This window comes from Accipiter gentilis, chromosome 6 (genome assembly GCF_929443795.1).
Source record: "Accipiter gentilis chromosome 6, bAccGen1.1, whole genome shotgun sequence".
NCBI lineage: Eukaryota > Metazoa > Chordata > Aves > Accipitriformes > Accipitridae > Astur > Astur gentilis.
This window is the reverse complement of record NC_064885.1, coordinates 36,095,267-36,115,376: the sequence shown is the minus strand read 5'-3', so window position 1 is coordinate 36,115,376 and position 20,110 is coordinate 36,095,267. Positions and strand designations below refer to the sequence as shown.

Sequence of the window (20,110 nt, the reverse complement as noted above, 5' to 3'; positions counted from 1 at the left end):
GGTGCTTACATGGTCTTCAGTTCATGAAACCTCACTTTAGCTTTGCAGAGTCAGCACACGTGAATAAAGATAAATAGTTAAATATCTGATTTTTTTAATTTAACACTTTAAAAAAATCCTCTTGGGATTGTATAACAGTAAAACCTGAGAATTATTAAATGTCAGATGTAATGTGCATCAGAGCCTTGTTGATCCCTCAGCAATAATTCTCTCTCCTATAGCTGCTGTGATATCAGCTCTTCAGCTGGCCTGTGTAGTTTGTGACATTCTGCAGAACCTGCTAAGAAAGGAGAACTTTAAAATAATAATAATAAATTTAAAAAAATCTGTTGCTGTAGTCATTCTTAATATCTGTCTTTCTAGAGGTCTAGTCTTTGAGAGGTTTCAGTTTTAATTTCATTATGTTGGGGGGTAGGGAAGACAGACTTTAAGTTATAGTGTCTGAGTGTTGCAGTGAAGCTTCTTGCATTTTTTTCCGAACCTGGCTTAAATAAGTGATTTCAGCATAAACAGGCATTTCTTGCCTGATACTGTGATATAGCAAATGCCCTTTGTCTTCAACACATTCTCCAGAGTGTCTAAGGAGTAACAGCTACTGCCCTGATAAAACTACAGGAGAGAAGTGCATCTCTGAAGATAATGAGGAAGGCACTGTTTGTGGCAGTATATCAGCAAATGTGCTTTGAAATCTGAAGTGTTAGTAGCAACGACTAAAATGGCTGTGTGAACTGTGATAAACTTGTTGAATATTTGGCGTGAGTTGCAAATGAGGTTTAAGGCTAGAAAGCCCGTCTTCAGTTTGGTCATTGTGTGTAGTCTGACCACTACTAATTCTTACAGAAATGAAGGTGATCCAAGTAGGATTTCTCAGCAACATCATGGTGTTCTTATTAGACTATCACTCTCTTTTTTTTTTAGTGTCCAGTTACCCAAAACCTGTTCTGGAGGTGAAGAAGTAGTATGCACCCAACAGGGAAATACACTGAGCTTTTTTTTCCTGTCTCTTCCAGGTTTCAGGAGATGTGTTACAAGGCTTATCTAGCAATTAGGCAGCATGCCAATCTCTTCATAAATCTCTTCTCCATGATGCTTGGCTCAGGAATGCCAGAACTGCAGTCCTTTGATGATATTGCATACATTCGAAAGACCCTTGCATTGGACAAAACTGAGCAGGAAGCTCTTGAGTACTTCATGAAGCAAATGAATGATGCTCACCATGGTGGCTGGACAACAAAAATGGACTGGATCTTCCACACAATAAAGCAACATGCTTTGAACTGAAATGAAAGCAAAGACGACAAGAACTGATAGCCCGCTTTGTGGGTACTGCACTGTTAATACCCGTTAGCAGCAAAGACTGGTTGCATAGGAATTGCACAAACCACGAACAACATTAGAATTTATGGCAAGAAAAGAGATGAACTGTTTGGACAACTGTCAAAAATGTAAAACAGGGTTTCAGATAGCACTAAAGTTGTACACTTCAAAAATTAAGCTTTAGTATGATGTGTGACTTAATGTTATGCCTTAAGCCCAAAAAGGTAAACTTGGAAGAATGTTTCCTTTTTTTATTTGATAGGATAACTTAGAAGGAAAAAGAAAATAGTGCTAGCATGAACATAGATCCCATCACATTACCTTAGATCTGGTACAGCAGGTAGAGACTATGTTGGATTGAGAAGAGTGGAAAGAGAATTCAAGTGATGGTGAATATTTAAATGCAGCGTAGATTGAATGGAAGGATTTTTAAGCTCAAAGATCTAAAAACAAAAGTGAGAGGACAGTGCCTTTTAAATGTGCTCAGAGGCATTAACGTTTATGGGGTTTAGATGACCCTTTGATTTCTGGGTCCGTTATCTGCGCAGTTTCTGAAAGCAGTAGGAAGTAGGCCCATTCAGTATGGTGTTTCTTCTGCTCAGTATTTCTAGGGGTGCAGTTCATACCTTCACAAAGAAACTTCCTATCATCCCCAAAAACTGACTAACCTGGAAATTGAATGGTCAGAATTGGGTTTAGTGCAACAGAGAGTTGTAGTGTTCATCTTAGGTTTGCTTTAATCTAACTTGAACTGAATAGATTTTTTTCATACATGTTTTCCAGAGCCTAAAGAAAGGTGAGTTATTAAAATTATTGAAAGATTATTTTTTTATAAAGGCTATTTATATAATAGGAACTATTATTAATATATATTCTTTATTTACATGATTTGTCCAATATCCACTCTTTTAATTTTGCAGCCCAGTTCTATCTGTCCAAGACTCCCGTTTCCATTAACGTCACTGAAGGTGACCAGATATACTCCTAGGACCAAATTCAACCCTGGTGAAAGAGGACACAAGTACCATTGAAGTAGTGGGAGATAGACCCACTAATGCCAGAGGTGAACTTGGCCTAAGTCTCTTAAAAAAAATTTTTGGGCATCACTCTTCACATTACTGAAGTGATATACTGGCTATTCAAGGAACGTACATTTAAACCCTCAATCTTTGGGTCCACCATTTCTCCTCTTTCTTCCTCCTTTGGAAGTGATTGCTTAATCCAGTAACAGATACATCAGAAATAGCAATTTAGATTTTCAATATGATCAATAATAAGCAGTTCAACATACAGCAGATACGTTGGCTAGCTCAAAGCATGTGGAGTTACCAAACATTTTATAGCTTTGTCTGTTTTGTGTGTGTGTGCGTGTATATATATTTGTAAATCTAGTTGTTGTCCTCTAACACAATTACAATGTGTGCAATCAGTTAAATTGGCACCACTTTTTGAACTGTTCAGAGTACTGAGGATTTCAGATTGCCCTTATGCACAACTTCAGGTAGGACTGTTTTTCTAATTATTAAACAGGTTTTTTAATTAGTGAAGTCCATGATCCTGAGGGTGGTGTTCACCCTAACATTTTAAACTTGATAGATTGGCAGCACTTGGAGTGAATTCCAAAGGTCTGGGGCTTTCGGGGGTTTAGCTTGCTCACTTGCAAACACGCACCGAGGTGCCACTCAGAAAGTGCAATACCACATGTAATATAAAATATGCTGACAGCTGGTGTTAGGTTAGAATATAAGTATATAAATAAACTGTACTTTGTGCAGGCTGTACTGATGAGGTAATGAGTGGTTGGCTTCATTTAGCAAATTGTAATATATTAAAAATGTGCAATCAATTACATTATGAAAGACTTTGGGGATTGTAAAGCCAAGACTTTGGTCTTTCAAGACACTTTCATAGTCAAGATCCTGCAGTTGATTACTGCACACCTGGATACTTGATGTTGTGGGGGGAAACCTGTTTTTGTGAAAACTACAGAAGTTCCAAGAATTTTATGAGGAATGTGAAGTTTTATTTCCTTAGTTCTACTAAATGTTTTAGAGTAGTCCAACAGACTTCACATTACTCTTTTTATTGACTGTTACGTATTTCTTTTTGTTCATACGAATATTTTAACTCCTGCTAACCTTGGTCATACTTTCTAGAGCAAAATTACCCTTGTATGTGTAACTTTGCAGTCAACGCACTCTAATGGTTTAGCTCTTTTAAAACATGGCTTTAGCTGCAACTTAAATTTAGTTCACAAAATCTGAAACCCTGTTGGCTGTAACTCTTAACTGAGTAAAACTGTTGCACAAATGCCACATTAGGTGCTACATTATCCTTATTTATCTGGTATTGAAACAATGCTTTACCTCGTTTTCTCTAAGAGATGGTCAGCCTTTTTCAGCCTGGGTGAAAAGATCAACTCAAATTTATTGGATGTTATGAGCCCACCTTCTTTTGTACTTTGTCCCTTCCTAGCCATTTACTTCTGTAAATATGACTATAAATGTCTTTCAGTTCAAGCATACAGTGTTCTGCACCCTTTTTGCACAAGCAGAAAGGTATGAGGAATCAGGCTCTGTTTCTAAAAGTTACTGCAACTAAATGCTGTGCACAAGCTGTAGAAGTTATGAACATCAAAAAGTAAAAAAAAGAAAACTTCATAGTGATACAGACGTAATATGATTTGGGATAATTATAGCCTTTAAATTAAAAAAAGTAGGAGAAGCACATGGGCTACAAGCGATTGTTCTTGCCATAAACAGGATGGGCATTTGAAAAACATTCTGCCAGTGTTTCAGGGAAAAAATAATAATCCTTTTTTTCAGCTTCAAAGTGTTCAACCCTAATTACCTTATCCTGTTATGCCAGTTTTGTGCTGATGTAACTTCACTGAAGATAGTGGAGGTACTATTTACTTAGGTTGGTATAAATGAGAGAATGTCATCTGTTCTCAGTGTCAGAAATAAGATCTGCTTGCAGACTGCAAAAGTACCTGTAACTGAGCTCTAGATTTTTACAGAGATTGCTTGGAATTTGGATTTTTATGTTTAGCTATTCCCACTTCATGGAGATTTGAAAATGTTCCCTTTATTCTGAGAATCAGCTGCACAAAACACTAAGTAGCTTATTTTGAGATTGAATTGAATCCAAACACCTTGCTCCTGCAAAACTTTGTAGTAGCACTACCAGAGCAAGGACCCCAGGACTGGGCCATATGTTTTATTACAAAGCATTAGGAAATGGTGATTTAGTGAAATATAAATTTAAAAACAGTAAGTATTTCAGCTGTGAAACTGTGTTTGATTTAATGACAGAACAGGCTGCTGCTGATTAGTTTTTCTTAAAAATATATTCTTTGCTTTCATAAAGGTAGCAGAAAAACCACCTGTACTGACTTTACATATGCACACTTTTCTGTTCTAAAAGGGTGCATCAGTAGTTTGGTTTTTTTTATAGGTAAAACAATTCAGTATAACTTTTAAAATTAAAGAAAAGCATTTAAATAAACCCAAAATTGTTAGTGGTTTGGCTTCTTGTGGAGAAGATACGAGCCTGCATATTAAGGGCAATATAGAAATTACCAAGCTTGTAAAGAATTTTGTATGTGATGACCCTACTGTTGGTGGTTTGGAGGGTTGTTTTAGGTTTTTTCCAACTTTCTTTTTTATGTAAAATATTAAATGCCCTTCAGTGGTCAGTGGCCCATGTTTGATGACAGTTTGAAGGTATTTTCTTTGCTTTGTCATTTTATAACTGGCATGTTCCAACATCTGTTAATTGTGAATTCCTCCTGTTTTGCATGTCTGTACAGGTTGCAGACCTGGGCTGGACCCATTCAAAAAACAAATATCAAAAAAAGCCACTTGAAATTACTATTTTGTTGATGTCTTTGACATCTTGAAAATGCTTCAAGTTAATGAAAATGGTGTGGTATTACAGAAAGAATTGTAACTTGCTGCTTCTAAGACTTTTTTTTTTTAACTTCTTTCTTGTGTTTTAGTTTTACTTGAATGGAAGAACCACACTTGTTTTTGTTTGGGTTTTTTTTAAATATTATATAGCTGTGGATGTTGTTGCAGATTGTTGAATCCCAATTTAATTTTGCAATACATGTTTCATACAAATAATGAATTTGTATCTTTTTTGTGCTGAAAGTTGTCTCAGTTTAGGTAAGGCTCTATCTGTCCAAAATGATGTGTAGCTTGCCACCCCTGCAGCTGGTGTGGGTTTTCTGGGGGTGGTTTTGGTTTCATTTTCATTTTTTACATCTGTGTTAATGAAGGGAAGCCAACTGGAAATTGGATATAGAAGTTCTCTATCTGCATACACTAACCAAATCTATAGGTGCTCTGGTCTTTGAGAAATTCTGATTTCACTTTATGCTGATAGAACACTGTCTTCATCGGAATTGCTCTGGATTCACAACAGCATATGAAATCAGAATTAGACTATATGTATATTAAAGTTCCAGATCACTTATATGATTCAGTATGAAAGGTGTTCTCTTAATGAGGAATGTTTACTAGCAGCCTAGTTAAACACTTGACAATTTTACTTTGAAATAGTCTTTATTAACTAGCCTTTTCAGCTCTCCGATTCATAACTGCTATAATCTTGTCTATAGTTACTTTCATTCTTGAGACTTCCAAGATTTTTATTGCTTGCTATCTTAAATGTTTCTTCTTCCTACTCTTTCATAGTATAAAAACTTGAACCCACACTCAGGAAAAACAGTTGTTCTTAATTTGCAGCACAGTATTCTTTGATTTCTGAGCTTTATAGGATAGACTCTTAAGAGTATGAGGTCTTACTGCGTTAGCACTCCTGACTCTAAGCCAGAGGTGGATCCCTCTGTCTCTTCCCTTCCCTCTCCCAACACCCCTCTCCCCTAAAAAGCAACATGCCCATAGCATAAGAACATAAAATACTTGTAAGGGAAGATCAACTGAAGCAATGTTCTGCCTGTACTTTGAAGCTAGCATCCCGATTGGTTTTTATAAATGAGTCTTAAGTGTCCTTACTGTCACTTCTGTATGTGATGCAATATTCCTTCGGCATAAGGAAGGCCAAAAATACACTATCCTATCTTGACTCTTTCTGAAATTCTGGTGCCAGATCCCCAGTAGCTATTAAACTGGCTTAGGAATCATTTAGCTCAGTGTAACTGCATCAGTTTTATTAAGAACCTGTTCCAGTAATAAAATTAATCGCAGTTAAACCAGACTTAATTGTATTGCTGAAGTTACAGAAAGTCTAATTGAAGCAGAAGCTGTTTCTTCTAAGATTCTTATGTCTGTCGTAGTTTAGTTAATCCTTGAGAGCCAAAACATGGATATTCATAGCTGCAATCTCATTTTGCCTTGTTTCTTTGGTTTAACTACTTCTAATCTATTTCCAGGCTTTATTAATAGTATCCTGTATCCTGAATTATCAACTGCCCCAGGCTGTCCAAAGTTGTCTTACTATTTCATTTGGGGCAGGGAAAGAAAAGGAAGAGATGAAGAGATGAATCCTTCTCTTGTCTTGTAGCCGCTGTGGTCCAAATTCTTTATCTTTTCTTATAAAGATAAATGTATAATTCATCATCTGGGAGTATCATTCTTTCCACTTGCCCCCTCACACCTCTGCAAGTTTTAACTGTGAATATCCACATACACTATCAAAATCTGCTTCCCTGGTGAAGAAAAGGATTTAAATATATATGGCTGCAGTCTCATATCCTGGATTTTCAGGCTTGAAATTTTGAAAGTATTGTTGTCATTGCAGCTGGCACCACAGTTGCAAGAATTTTCACAGAATTTCACGGAATCGTTGAGGTTGGCAGAGACCTTTGGGGAGACCCTCTAGTCCAGCCACCCCGTTCAAAGCAGGGTCAGCTAGAGCAGGTTGCCCAGGACATTGTCCAGTTGGGTTTAGAGTCTGTCCAAGAAAGAAGAGTCCACAGTAAAAGTGTTTTCTTAATGTTTATATGAAAGTTCTTCTGCTTCATTGCTTAATGTACTTTTACCGGCAGCACTGAGAAGAGCCTTGCCTGCCGCCTTTGCTCCTCTCCATCAAGTATTTCTATACATTGCCAAGATGCCCCTTGAGCTTTCTCTTCATCAGCCTAAACAATCCCACCTCTCTCAGCTTCCTCCCCTATCCATCATCTTCATGGCCCTTTGGTAGACCCATTCCAGTGTGTCCATGTCTGGCTTGTACTGGGGAACCCCGCACTCCAGGCGTGGCCTCACCAGTGCTGAGCAGAGGGGCAGGATGAAGGCTCACCTCCCTTGACCTGCTGGCAATGCTCTTCCTAAGGCAGCCCAGGATCCCGTTGGCATTTTGGAAAAATAGAGCCCGGAAGGGTGTAATCTCTTGATGCTTAATGTAACTTTGTTGAAGCTGGTAGCAGTTACGTGTCTGCATCAGAAGGGGAATATAAACACCCACCAGTGCTAGAAATATGTTTTAAAAATGAGATAATTATCTTTGAAATAACCACTAGGGGGGTGGGGGGGTGGGGTAGGGATGTTGCCATGTGTATGTCATTCTGTGATAAAGGTCCTGTGGTAAAGTAGTTAGAAAGCAAGACGTTTTAAGTAGTGATGGGCCAAAAAAGTATTTAAGATGCAGCAAGATGCATGTGTTGTCATACTGAGAATAGTCTTGCAGTACTTCAAAAACAAAACAAAACAAAACAAAAACCACCACCACAAAAAAACCCCACAACCCTTTTCTTCCCCTTCTGCTGTGCTACTCAAGTAACAAAAGTTTGGCCTATGATAATTATTGTAGTTCATGTTCATGGGAAACTGTAAAAAGTCTGCTTTTTATTTATCTTTGCAGTCTGTATCACATGCTGTTTATTAAAAAAACCCTACTTTTGTTTGGTTTTTATCACACTTCTGAGTGTTAATGTATATACTAACAACTAAATTAAAATAATGTGGTTGGTACAGTTGTGAATTCTGAAGTGAGAACTTAAGGAAATCTTGGAGGTGTAATTTGGTGCTGCAGCCCTGCTTTTGAAAAAGGCTGGAAGAAAGGAGATAGTTAATTTGGGGGGGGGAACAGAAATAGAATTTGCATTATGGGTGGGAAGTCCTAGATGCACGTGGCATTTGTTCTTGTATGCATTGATCCTCAAAATAAGTAACTTATTTTAGACATGGTCTGTAAAAGTTGTGGTAAGAGCAGATGTAAACTGAATTGGTTTAGTTGGATGGTTTTAAAGCCCCTGCTAAATCAATCCGGTTTGTTTTTTAAAAATATCCTTCATGCTTTCATTACTAAAACTATATTTAAGAAAACAAATAAACTAGGCTGTATCTTTGTATCCAGTACTGATTTTGAAAGAGTGAGAAACATATTTGGGAAATTACTCACTGGCAAGTATAAGAGCATGGGGTTGCAATGGAATTGCTTCTGTGGACAAGTTGGTCTACTTTGGACTTCAGTTGCTAACAAACTGTTATTGTGGGAGGGATTTTGAGCGCTCTTGCTGAGTGCTTTTTTGGAGGGATGAGGGAAGTGTCAGGGTTTCTAGTTAGGGTACTGCTACACATTTTTGTCCCTGGTCAATTCTGTTTCAGATCAGCACTGTCTAGCTTTGAGAAAGGGCTACATTCCAGCAGGTGCTCAGTCTGCACTAGATCAAACTCCAGAATAAAAGGTGGACATCATTATCCTTACACTTATTTTGAAGGTCAAGCTGAGCTCTAGCCTGGAGAGAGCAAATCAAAGTATGGTTAGTGATTTTGGTTTTTTTTGAAGTAGCTAGTTCAGTAACCTGAACTAACAGGTTAAACTTCTGTTTATTACAATGTAAGGTGAGTTATACCTCTTCTGGTAACTACGAAATGGTTATGAGTGCTTACTGTCTTGTTTTAAATGCACAGGATGGTTCAGGGCAAGGGGATCATCAGTTCTCGTTCAAATGCGAATTTTGGACTTTACTGCCATTACCATGGTGTCTAAGTCTTGATCCCTCAATTATGGGAAACTTGCAAAATAATGCTGGTGAAACAGAGGAATGATTTGCGATGTGGGCAGTTTGCTTTAGCATGGGAATCTCAATGATCCCTCCTGATTTTATGCTCAGAAGTCAGTCTGGTTTCCAACCTGCATTGCAAAGACTTGATCCAAAATCTGAACTCATGTAATGAAAGACCAAGAAAACTGATGCTAGGCAAGATATCTCAGATAACCTCCTGTATGTCCTCTTAAAACGCGAGCAAATCTACTGTCCGCAAAGGCTACTGTCATGAGCTATGCTTAACTGCTTTCATTGAAGAAAAGGTTTACTTCATTCTTCTTTGGTAAGGATGCATCCCTGTTAACTGGAATGAGCTTCATCTGTGTTGCCAATTTAAACAATAAGGTCAATATCACATAGGCTTTTCTGTATTTCCAGTTGCAATGCCCTGTCTGAACATCCCAAGCGCGTGGTGGTTTAGAAAATGAGACTCGTTTAGACTTCCCTGTCCTACAGCATTGTTACCACTGTTTGATACCTGTGACTTTGAATTGTATCTGCGACTTCAAAAGGAATCCTCCTCAGATTTTTTTTTCTTTCAGTCAAAGTCTTGTCTTTTTATCTGACATAGGTGTTGGGCTGTGCTGCTTTGTGTGGAGAAGAAATCAATCAACAGGTAGAGAAGATGTATTGTGCTTTGGGTAGCCTCAGTTTGTCTCACCAAGCAGGACTGAATTCCAAGTAAAGGGTTGGGTTTTGGTGGGTGGGTGTTTTTTTGGTTTTTTTTTTTTTAATCTTTCCTTGCAAATTACGGATATTAAGTTCTTATTACTGCCCTCTGCTGGGAACTGGAGAAAGTGCTTTTTTGAAATGCTTGCATGGGAAACATTTTAGTGAATAGAGGGAGAAATATATGGGCATCCACCCATTTGGGTGGCTATAGCCAAATTATGAGAACTTTAACACAAGCTGTCCTGGAGCAACACCAGCTCCTGTGGCTGGAATAAACAGCAGAGAACAAACTGAACTGGGATGCCGGGATCTTGTTTGATTGGTGATTCAGCTCAGGAGATAATAGATATAACCACATTTGTTTCACTTCTGAGGGCTCAGCAGTGTGCCTTCAAAAGGATACCTTTAGTTGTATTCATGCTGCTTACCATCAAAACTTCTGTGTGATCATAGGATGAAGCTCTTTCTATGTGGCTCTAACCAAATCACATCACCCTAAAGACACGTTTCCGACTTTCAGGACAAAGGCTAAAGGTAGGATACTATAAATGGAGTAAGTCCAGTCTCAACTCCCAACTAATGAATATAACTGAGGTCAGAAGTAGGGTATAATTTTATTTTTTTTACTAATCTGTGGAGCAACAATATTAGGGATGTTGTGGATTCTCTGCTAATTAAAAGCTTGATCTTAAAAATAGTAACTTCAGGCTAAGCCAGAGCAGAAGAGCTCAATGACTGAACTGCTTGGTAAAATTCCATGATCTGTTTTAAGTCATCAAAGTGACTGTAATGGTCTCCTTTGTGTCCTCAAAATAAACGACTTGTATTTCAAAACAATAAGATGCTGTTTGAAATATTCTGTTTGGTGGAGAAATATAACTTGCTGCTCTTTCTTGTGGCATTAAAAAAAAAGTGAAGTGAGCTAAAAGGGGGATTCTTTTGTGGTTATAAACGTGCAAAATTTTGAGAAGGGGAAAGCTGCTTATTTTAATTTTCCAACCCTTATTTTATTGATTCCTCTATGCAGCAGCTTTTGGGGACAGCTTCTACCTGGAGACAAAAAATGAAGTTTGTGCTTTTTGAGGTTCTGGCTCTGACGTGCCGCTCTCCCTCATGTCGCCGGCGCCCCCCCTGTGTGTGTGGTGACGGCAGCCCCCTGCCCTCTCTGAAGTGAGACGGCGTGCTGCCCCATGCCTGACAGGCCCTGGACAAAGCCTGTGCTGGTGCACTTCTCCGAGCACGTAGTGGGCGGCGGTGGACTGACGGTATCGCGTGTAAATTAAAACAGAAATTAAAGGCTGGGCCTCCGCCCGCCCGCGGTTGCCATGGCGACGGGCGGGGGTCAGGAGGCGCCGGCGCGGCCCCCAGGGGGCGCCGTGTCGGCGGCCGCCGCTGGCCCCGCCCCGCCCCTTCCCCCGCGGGGAGCGCCGCGTCCGACGGCGACAGCGGGCCCGTGGCTGGGCGCGGAGCGGAAGGTGAGTCCCGGCGGCCAGAGAGGAGGGGAGCGGCCGCCGGCGTCGCCCGCAGTCGCGGGGAAGCCCCGTGGCTCCGCCGCCGCCCGCCTCCCTCCAGCCTTTCACCCCCGCTGGGCGCGGCCCGCCTGCCGCTGACCGTCGCCTCGCCCCCGCCCCCCCCCATCTTACCTCTCGCCCCGCCGCCATTCGAAGCGCGAACCCGTGCCCGCCGCCCTGAGGCGAGAGGCCGGCCCGCCGCCCCTCTTCCCCCCCACCCCCCACCCCGCGAAGGGGGCGAGGAATGACTCACGCTCCGCAGCGCGCTGGGGCCGGCGCCTCTCCCCGCGTTCAGGCGATCCCCGCTGGCGGCCCCGGGCCGGGCCCTCTCCCCGCCGCCGGAGCGTGGCCGCGGCCTCGCCCCTGCCCCCGGCTCCGCGCCTCGCCGCCGCGGCCGCCTCCGGGGCGGAGCGGCGCCTTTTGCCGCGCTCCCGCCCGCCGTTCTCCGCTCCGGCCGCCGCGCAGGCCGCGGCCGGCTCGGCGGAGGCCGGGGGGGGGGGGGGGGGGGGGGGGCTGGGGGATCTCGAGTTTTAGGGCCTTTATGAGGCTTTGCCGTAACCGCGCCGAGCAGCTGGGAGAGACGTACCGGGAAAGCCGCTGGGGAGGAGGAACGGGCGTTACTGGCCCGGGGGCCGGTCCGCGGGGAAGAGGTTGGGCCGCGTTAACTGGGATAAAACTTGTCGTCTCAGGCGTAACGTAGGTTCTTCCCTCGCAGTCAGAAAGAGCGATGAGGGATTCTGATACTTCTAGACCACGATATAATGCTAAAACCCGTGTTATTCCCATGTTACTCTCCCCTTAAAATAAAACTTTAATGCAGACAAGTTATCTCATCTCGTGAGAACAGCCTTTACTTGATGGAGGGGCCTTTTTTCCCTGCTTTCACCTCTGGTGGGTGGCATCGGCTGTAGAAGTTCCTGGCAGTGCCCTAGTGTTATGGTGAACCACATCAGATTCCATGTTTGCAGCCCTTTCTTCTTCACAACTCTTTGGGCCAATACATAGCTCAAGTAGTTTTGGTGTCTCCACATATTTTTCTGTTGTCAGGAGCTGCCAAGTGCAGCGAAAGCTAACTAACGTGGGACAAAAGGAAAATAAATGCTCTAGTGCATCTACCTTATTTATTTTGATACTCTAAACCAAAATTAATACCAACTTTTTAGTTGTTTTCTAGCTTCAATTTCCATAGCTTTGTTCTTTATAGCGCTTGTGTATCTGATTCTTTTATTGTTATTTTATTTTGCGCTCAAGTTTTAAAGTGTTTTAAAATGCTGTCACTCCATAGATGAACATCTTTTCGAGCTGATGTATTCGCTACGTTTGGAAGCTGTACAGTCATCAGCTTCTTAGGTGCTCTGCTTGCCGATACTGAAGAGTCCAGGATTTTTGGTAAGAGAGCGTGACTTTTGTTGGTATTTTCAACATTAAAACTTTACCTGAAGGACTCTGCCACAGAATATCTGGTCTCTGACAAAAGGCAATAGGGTGCTGGAGAACTGCCTTGTAGGTTACACTGAGTACTTGAGTGCCTGGAGTCCTGACCTGTCTGTCTTTATGGTGAACCTTCTTTTGTTCCAGGGCAGGAATATGAAACTGGATTTCAGTAGTTTTGCGTATTTAATGTGTTCTTAATTGTAACAAAAGGGGCTGGGGGACAAGAAAGCGGACTAGGAAAAAACTTCTTGTATTTAATGTGTGGGTTTTCAAATGTTGGTATTGTTTCATGAAGTCATGAAAGATAAACTAGATACAAACAAGTCTTAATTCTTTAATATTTTGACTTTTCAAATTAATTTAGACTGTTCAAAATGAATGAACATCCTAAAAAGAGGAAAAGGAAGACTCTACATCCTTCTCGATATTCAGGTCAGTCTAGAGCTTAAGTTATGTACGCTTTAGTAAGTTTATTTTTTCTCAGAATAATTGCTTTATAAGAAGGGACCATATGTGCTAATACATGGAAGATCAGTCACATAAAAGAGCAGGATAGGAAGTCTTGTCTGAATGCATTGAAGTACCCACTCTGCATGCTCTGTTATTAAGCCACTTTCAGTCAATGCATCTGAATAGTTTTCTTCTGTACTCCCTGCAGATGGGGAAGCTTGCTCAAGCTACAAAATGAAGACGATTCTACAAACGCACAAGGGGAGGAATTTTGTAAAAGTTGGGATGGGGGCGTCCAGAAGTGTTCAGCACTGAATGAACTGTGCTCCTGTCACTGTCTTCAGTGGGAGCAGAGTTTGCTAACGTTTATATCTGATAATCCAAACTTAGGGCAGCAGCTGAAAGTTGTAAATCACAATAGGAATGTTATCAGGCCAGCATAGAATTCTCCAAACACAAGAAGTAAAAATGTGGATGGTGAAGAGAATTTTGGTGAACGTTAAATACATCTGTAGCTACATCGGTACATTAGTGTTAATACTTACTATTTTTGTGTGTCTTAGATTCTTCAGGTGCAAGCAAATACATAGACAACAGTGGAATTTTTTCTGACCACTGCTATAGTGTCTGTTCTATGAAACAGCCAGATATAAAGTTTTCTGAAAACAGAGGTAAGACTACGTTTTGGGGTCTTGTTCTGCAATTCTTTACTAAGTGTGTCATGCTCCTATTCATAGAAGTAAATAGAATACAAAATAAGGAGCGGGTGATTTCTGAGCGTTGTTGTGATCTGATATGCCTTAGACTGGTGGAAGGTTGTTTAATCGTTGAAATCGAAATAGAGTTTTCAAAGTAGAAACAATGATAACAAAAAGATCTTTCAATTTTACAACATTCATAAAGATGATTAGACTTCTATCTAAATATCTGCTAGCTAGGTAATGCAAAGCTGATGTAAATAATCTAAGATTTCAAATGGAATTGCATTGCAGTTGCATTGCAAAGCAGTTGCATTGAACTGTACTTGTACTTACGAAAAACAAAATGCTTTTTCATAAAACATCCACTAGTGGATGTAAAGTTTAGCAGAGCAAATGTGGGGATGGATTTTTATTATATTTCTTCTTTTTTTTTTTTTTTCACTCAAATTAGCTGGCAGGTCTCCAGAAGTCTTAGAAAGTATTATACTTTAACATGTGATGTCCAGAAATATTTGAGAATATTTTTTAAAATTGTATCTTTCAAATATAAAGTTTTATTTAAGGGTTTTAGTTTTTTTCCAGTATAATGAATTGACTATTTTTGGTTGAAATTTTAAAGACAGAGTTGCCACCATTTGAATTCTTTTCTTGTCTTCTGTATCTGTGGAAATAATTTCTCAGGTATTTATTGTTACTTTCTTTAATGTAGGTTACGATGTGATTAGTACATAAAGATAAATTTATGCAACTGGAATAAGTAAATAGTAAATAAGATCTATGGTTAAATCAAAGAATCATGATGATACTCGTATGGACAAATGATGACAAGAAAATCCTTCTTTTATCTTTGCAGCTAGATTCCACAGTCCTGTGCAGAGCCTAGACACGGATGATGATGGGAGTCCAGTGCATGCTGGGACTTCTCAGTGGAGCAGTTCACATTCAAACGTTGTGGGGTTGCATTATGCAGACCCTAAAAAGAAGGATAAAGGTAAAGGTCAATGTGTATTTGCAGCTTAAGTGCTGGGAAGCTGGAGAGCATGGCTGCTGGCTTTTAATGTAACTTTTTTGCTTTGACAGAAGAGGTGAAGGATTTGTAGTTTACGTTATTTATTTGTTAGTTAAGTATAAAACATAGTCTGGCTGGGGAAAAGTAAGTGCTTTTTATATTTGTAAGCTGCTACCACTAACTGGAAAGTTTAATATGGTCCCAGGTCTTTTGCAGGGTTTTTTTAACCTTTTGCTTTTATTACCTATTTCCTCCTGCAGATAAAGGTACTAATAATGGAATGTGCAGAGACTTATGTGATTCACCTATATTCAGTGACAGCCCTACAGAAGAAGAGAAACCTCTAGATATTCAAACTGTAGAAATTTCTACAACAGAAGTGAATGCTGTAGAAGTTCATGATATAGAAACACAAACTGTGTCACCTGAGAAGCTGGAAGCTGAGGACCTAGAGGAAATCCCTCTGGAAACCTGCAAAATCTTTGAGAAGAACCAGGCTTTGAATATCACAGCTCAACAGAAATGGCCTTTGCTGAGAGCCAACAGCAGTGGCTTATACAAGTGTGAGCTCTGTGAGTTTAATAGCAAGTACTTCTCTGATTTAAAGCAGCACATGATCCTGAAGCACAAGACATGTGCAGACACTCATGTCTGTAAAGTTTGTAAAGAAAGCTTCTCCAGCAAAGTACAGCTCATTGAACATGTGAAACTACATGAGGAGGATCCGTACATCTGTAAATACTGTGACTACAAAACAGTGATATTTGAGAATCTGAGTCAGCACATAGCAGACACTCACTTCAATGACCACCTTTATTGGTGTGAGCAGTGTGATATGCAGTTCTCCTCGAGCAGTGAGTTGTACCTGCATTTCCAGGAACACAGCTGTGACGAGCAGTATTTGTGTCAGTTCTGTGAGCATGAAACAAATGATCCAGAAGATCTGCATAGCCACGTGGTGAATGAACATGCATGTCGACTGATAGAGTTAAGCGACAGCTATAATAACAAGGAGCGTGGACAGTACAGTCTCATAAACAAAATCAGTTTTGACAAATGCAAAAACTTCTTTGTATGCCAAGTGTGCGGCTTTAGGAGCAGGCTGCATACAAATGTCAACAGGCACGTAGCTATTGAACACACCAAAATATTCCCTCATGTTTGTGATGACTGTGGGAAGGGCTTTTCAGGTATGTTGGAATATTGCAAGCATTTAAGCTCTCATTTATCTGAAGGGATTTATTTGTGTCAATACTGTGAATATTCAACAGGACAGATTGAAGACCTTAAAACTCACTTGGATTTCAGGCATTCAGCAGATTTGCCTCATAAATGTACTGATTGTTTAATGAGGTTTGGAAATGAAAAAGATCTTTTAAGTCATCTTCAGATACATGAGACAGCGTGATTACTTTCTTTCCATGTAATCAGTTTGTTAGAATTGGAATTAACTTCCAGTCACTGAAATGTGATATTAAATACAATTTTAACAGCAATTGTACAATTTTAATGTTTTCATCTTTATATCGGCAAAGCATATACAACAACTTGGTGTTGTGAATTTCCTTACCTAGGAGTTTCAGTAGGAATAATCACATGTACAGTGTGATGGATCAGGTTTTTGGGGGAGGGACAGTGGGAGTAGTTGCATGTTGCGATAGCAGTTCTGATGGTCATACTGCACTTTGACATCTAATGTACAAGACCAGCTCTCTGGAGTTTAAAAAGGGTCAAAGAGAAAGCCAACCATCTAGTTCCACACTTAAGTAACACCATGCTGATCTCAATTGCATATCCAGCTCATGTTACCCTCTGGCAGCAGGTCACTTGTGCTGATGTTTAGCAAATTGCACCAGCCTGCCAAAGATAAGGGTGTTCCAAAAATTCCCAAGCATGGACATCTCCAAATTCACATACCAGCCTGCGTTTCCCACCTCATACTCTTGATAAGCTTTTAAACTTGTCCTGTACCTATCCAACCTCATTGTTCACTTTCTTTGTTCACTGTTTAATTTCAACTCCTGTCTGTGGGACTATCCAACAACCCTGTCTTCCACACACTTACTACAGACCTTGCACGATTTTTGTCTCCTTTATTTACGTTCATTTCCTATCTTTTAAAGCACCAAGGAGACACCCATTGCTTGTGCGTAAATTGGGTCATGTTTTAAGGAGTATTTGTAAGGGAATTTCGAAAGTGATCCAGCTGAGAATGTACAAGTATGATTTTTCTTATCTAAAATCCTAATTTAGCTCTCGCTGAAATGATGTATGTCACCAACCTCATTTAGAGCAAGCCTCTATTAGTCTATCATTCTATTATTATAATTATGTATATTTATAATTAGCTTTCCACCACTGGTAATTTGAGGAACGTTATTTTAATTCTGTACATTTTAAACCTCTGTATACTGGCTTAAAACACTGGTACAGTACAAAAATTTTATTAACTTTAATCACTTTCAAAGGGTTTCACACATCTGTTCAGTTTAGATAGTGCTGTCCTGCCATTATAATCATTAGAAGTGAATTTTTACAATTCATTCTGTAGCTGTATTTCAGAGTGGATACTTGGACAGATAAAAATAAGGGTGAGGTCATTTAGATTGTGCTAGTTATCAGGGTGAATTTACCCATAAATTAGTGGTGGAATTTACATTTCTTTCTGCATCAGTTGTAAATTTGTAATGTAAGATTGTCTAATGCAAGCTTTGTATAGATAAAATGAATGTATAAAACATTTCTTGATCAGTGAGATTTGGTGTTGTCAGCTTCAAGGCATGCAAGGGTCTTTGCATTTGATTTTTAAAGCTAAGGATAAAAATTGGCTGAATATAATCAGTTTACGGAAGTTATAACTTCTAGAGAATTATTTCTGGAAAGTCTGCTATGGACCAGTTAGAGTCTATTTCTTTGAAGGAGGCAAGACCATTTCAAAATGCTGTTTTACTACTAAATATTTCGTGTAGTCATTGAAAAGGGCAACCTGATGGTATCCTGACTGTATTTTATTAGTCTGTTGTATAGAGAATGACAATGTCTGTGGTAGAATTGCTGATTTCCTATTTTGAACACATTCATCCTGGCTGGCTTAAAATGGTAGCAATAATATAGTTAACACTAAACAGAATTATTTTATATATGGAAAGCTAATTTTGTTCATAAGGGTATAACTGAGAGGGTGGAATGCTGATTCTCTTAAAACCCTGCTCTTGGTGACAACACACAGGTGGAATGGCACAGTTGAGCTCTGGAGAGAAAGCCACTCCAGAGGACATTGACAAGAAGCAGAAGTCATTTAAAAAAAAAAAAAAAAAAAGTGGGCTTAAGAAGTGTGCATGTTTGTATAGACCATTGTTGTGTCTCGTACAGGAAAGGTGTTCTCCTGTAAAAGCGGAGAGCCCTGTGATACAGAAAACTTGCTTGTTGACTCCTGCATAACTTCAAGTCTATCTTTATTTCTAATCTAAACTGGGAATGAAAAGAATACCCCATAGGAATGTTATGAAGCCAAATCATTCCTAACTAAAATGCACCCCACGGTCTCTAATTGGGAAGTACATACATTGTCTTAGGTTGGATTTTATAAAAAAGGGATTAATATTAGTATTTTAGTATCTGTCAGAGAGTAAATGGAAATGTACAGGAGTAGCTTGGCATATTTTACCTTGGCAGAAGCATAAGTAGGGTATCAGCTTCCACATGATCAGCATGCTAAAACAAGAAAGATACTAAATTGTAGAAAAAACAGGTAATGGGTGGAGTCTGTCTAGAAGTTGGAATGCCAAAAGGAATGACTGTATATGCCAAGGACAGTATGTTTTTCCCATCAAAGGGAAGACAAGAGTTTGGTTTATTTATGTGAAGCCCGTTAAGTGGAAAGTCAGTGCTCTGACATCGCTGCACTGAGGTGAACTGAGAGCACGTGAATGCAGCTAGTCTGATACTGCCAGGGTCTTCAGTCTTCTTTAACCCTATAGCTTGAGCAATTCACCTCAAGTCTTGAATGAGAGAAATTAACTGTAGTAATCAGAAGTATGCCAGGGTTTTTTTCTCTGCACTACTCAATATATATATATCAAATTCAGCTGTTCATCATTCATTACACTGCTACCTGCAAGGTTAATCTACTTCAGGAACAGCATTCTAACTGGAAGCTATACAAAATCACGAGATTGGTTTGGGAAGTAATTTGTATATGATTCTCTGCTTTTCAGAGTTTTGAGCCTTCAGGCTAGATGTGTGTCGTGTATTTCGGCTTCCTGGATCATGTTTGTTATTGAACAAAAGAACATTTTTATATGAAAGATTCTGTTGACTTCAAAACAAAATTTGAATCTGGCCAATTACTGTAAGAAAATACAGCCAAGTAGTAATTCTCAACTGTGTTCCCTATAATGCTTGTTCAAGTGTCATTGAATTTCATTGTGGTTGTTCTTGTTTTCTTACACTCTCGTATCAAATGTATAAATTATCAGTGCTTTTTAACTCTTGAAAGTACTTAGCGTTTGTCATATTAGCTGACTGATTAAACCACGGTGCTGACAGTACGCAGGAATCCACAGTCACGCTTCGTTGTCTTTGTTTTAGATCCTCGTGAAAACGCTGAAGGGCACGGAGCCCGCGTTGATCATTCAGGTGCACGGGGCAGATACCTTTCTAAGCTCGGACGCCTTCCACCTCACGGGGCCCGCAGCCTCCCGCTGCGCCCTCCGAACAGCCGGACAGGCGTGCGCAGACCCGTGGCGACCCGTCTCCGGGTGACTTACCCAGCTCCTCTTCCCGCAGCCGACGGGCAGCGGGCCGGGACGCGGGGGTATTGCCCGCCTCCATTTCACGACCAGCCGCGCCGCCTCTCCCCGCTCCTCCTCTGCCCTCGCTGAAGATGGCGGCCGCCCCGCCCCTTTGGGCCCTCAGTAAAAATGGCGGCCGACCTCCCCCCTCGGCGAATCCGGGGTGAGGAGAGGCGGAAGCGGAAGCGATGTCCGCCCCCGTCCCG

At 40.4% G+C, this 20,110-nt stretch overlaps 2 protein-coding genes and 1 long non-coding RNA gene across 7 annotated transcripts in view; 2 read left to right on the top strand and 1 right to left on the bottom strand.

Annotated features, from left to right (window-relative positions):
• PIK3CA (phosphatidylinositol-4,5-bisphosphate 3-kinase catalytic subunit alpha) overlaps positions 1 to 10,013 on the top strand; it is a 48,169-nt gene extending 38,156 nt beyond the window's left edge. For 3 of the 5 annotated variants that reach the window (XM_049803139.1, XM_049803140.1, XM_049803141.1), the window contains exon 21: positions 1,011 to 7,794. In XM_049803139.1, coding sequence (XP_049659096.1) covers positions 1,011 to 1,281 — 271 coding nt within the window. In that variant the 3' untranslated portion in view covers positions 1,282 to 7,794. Of the gene's footprint in view, positions 1 to 1,010; positions 7,795 to 9,905 lie in introns of those variants that run through there. The other 2 variants (XR_007506379.1, XR_007506378.1) reach the window with 2 other exon arrangements.
• Positions 10,014 to 13,316: 3,303 nt separating this feature from the next.
• ZNF639 (zinc finger protein 639) lies at positions 13,317 to 16,607 on the top strand. The gene is made up of 4 exons (XM_049803146.1): positions 13,317 to 13,383; positions 13,965 to 14,072; positions 14,956 to 15,093; positions 15,372 to 16,607. Exons 1-4 carry the CDS (start codon positions 13,326 to 13,328, stop codon positions 16,517 to 16,519), a joined length of 1,452 nt encoding a protein of 483 aa, XP_049659103.1. The 5' UTR covers positions 13,317 to 13,325; the 3' UTR covers positions 16,520 to 16,607.
• LOC126039667 (uncharacterized) lies at positions 14,963 to 20,034 on the bottom strand. The gene is made up of 3 exons (XR_007506380.1): positions 19,881 to 20,034; positions 18,779 to 18,825; positions 14,963 to 15,075 (listed from the first exon to the last, which is right to left on the bottom strand). It is a non-coding gene; the product is annotated as an uncharacterized LOC126039667 (long non-coding RNA).
• Between the last annotated feature and the right edge of the window lie 76 nt (positions 20,035 to 20,110).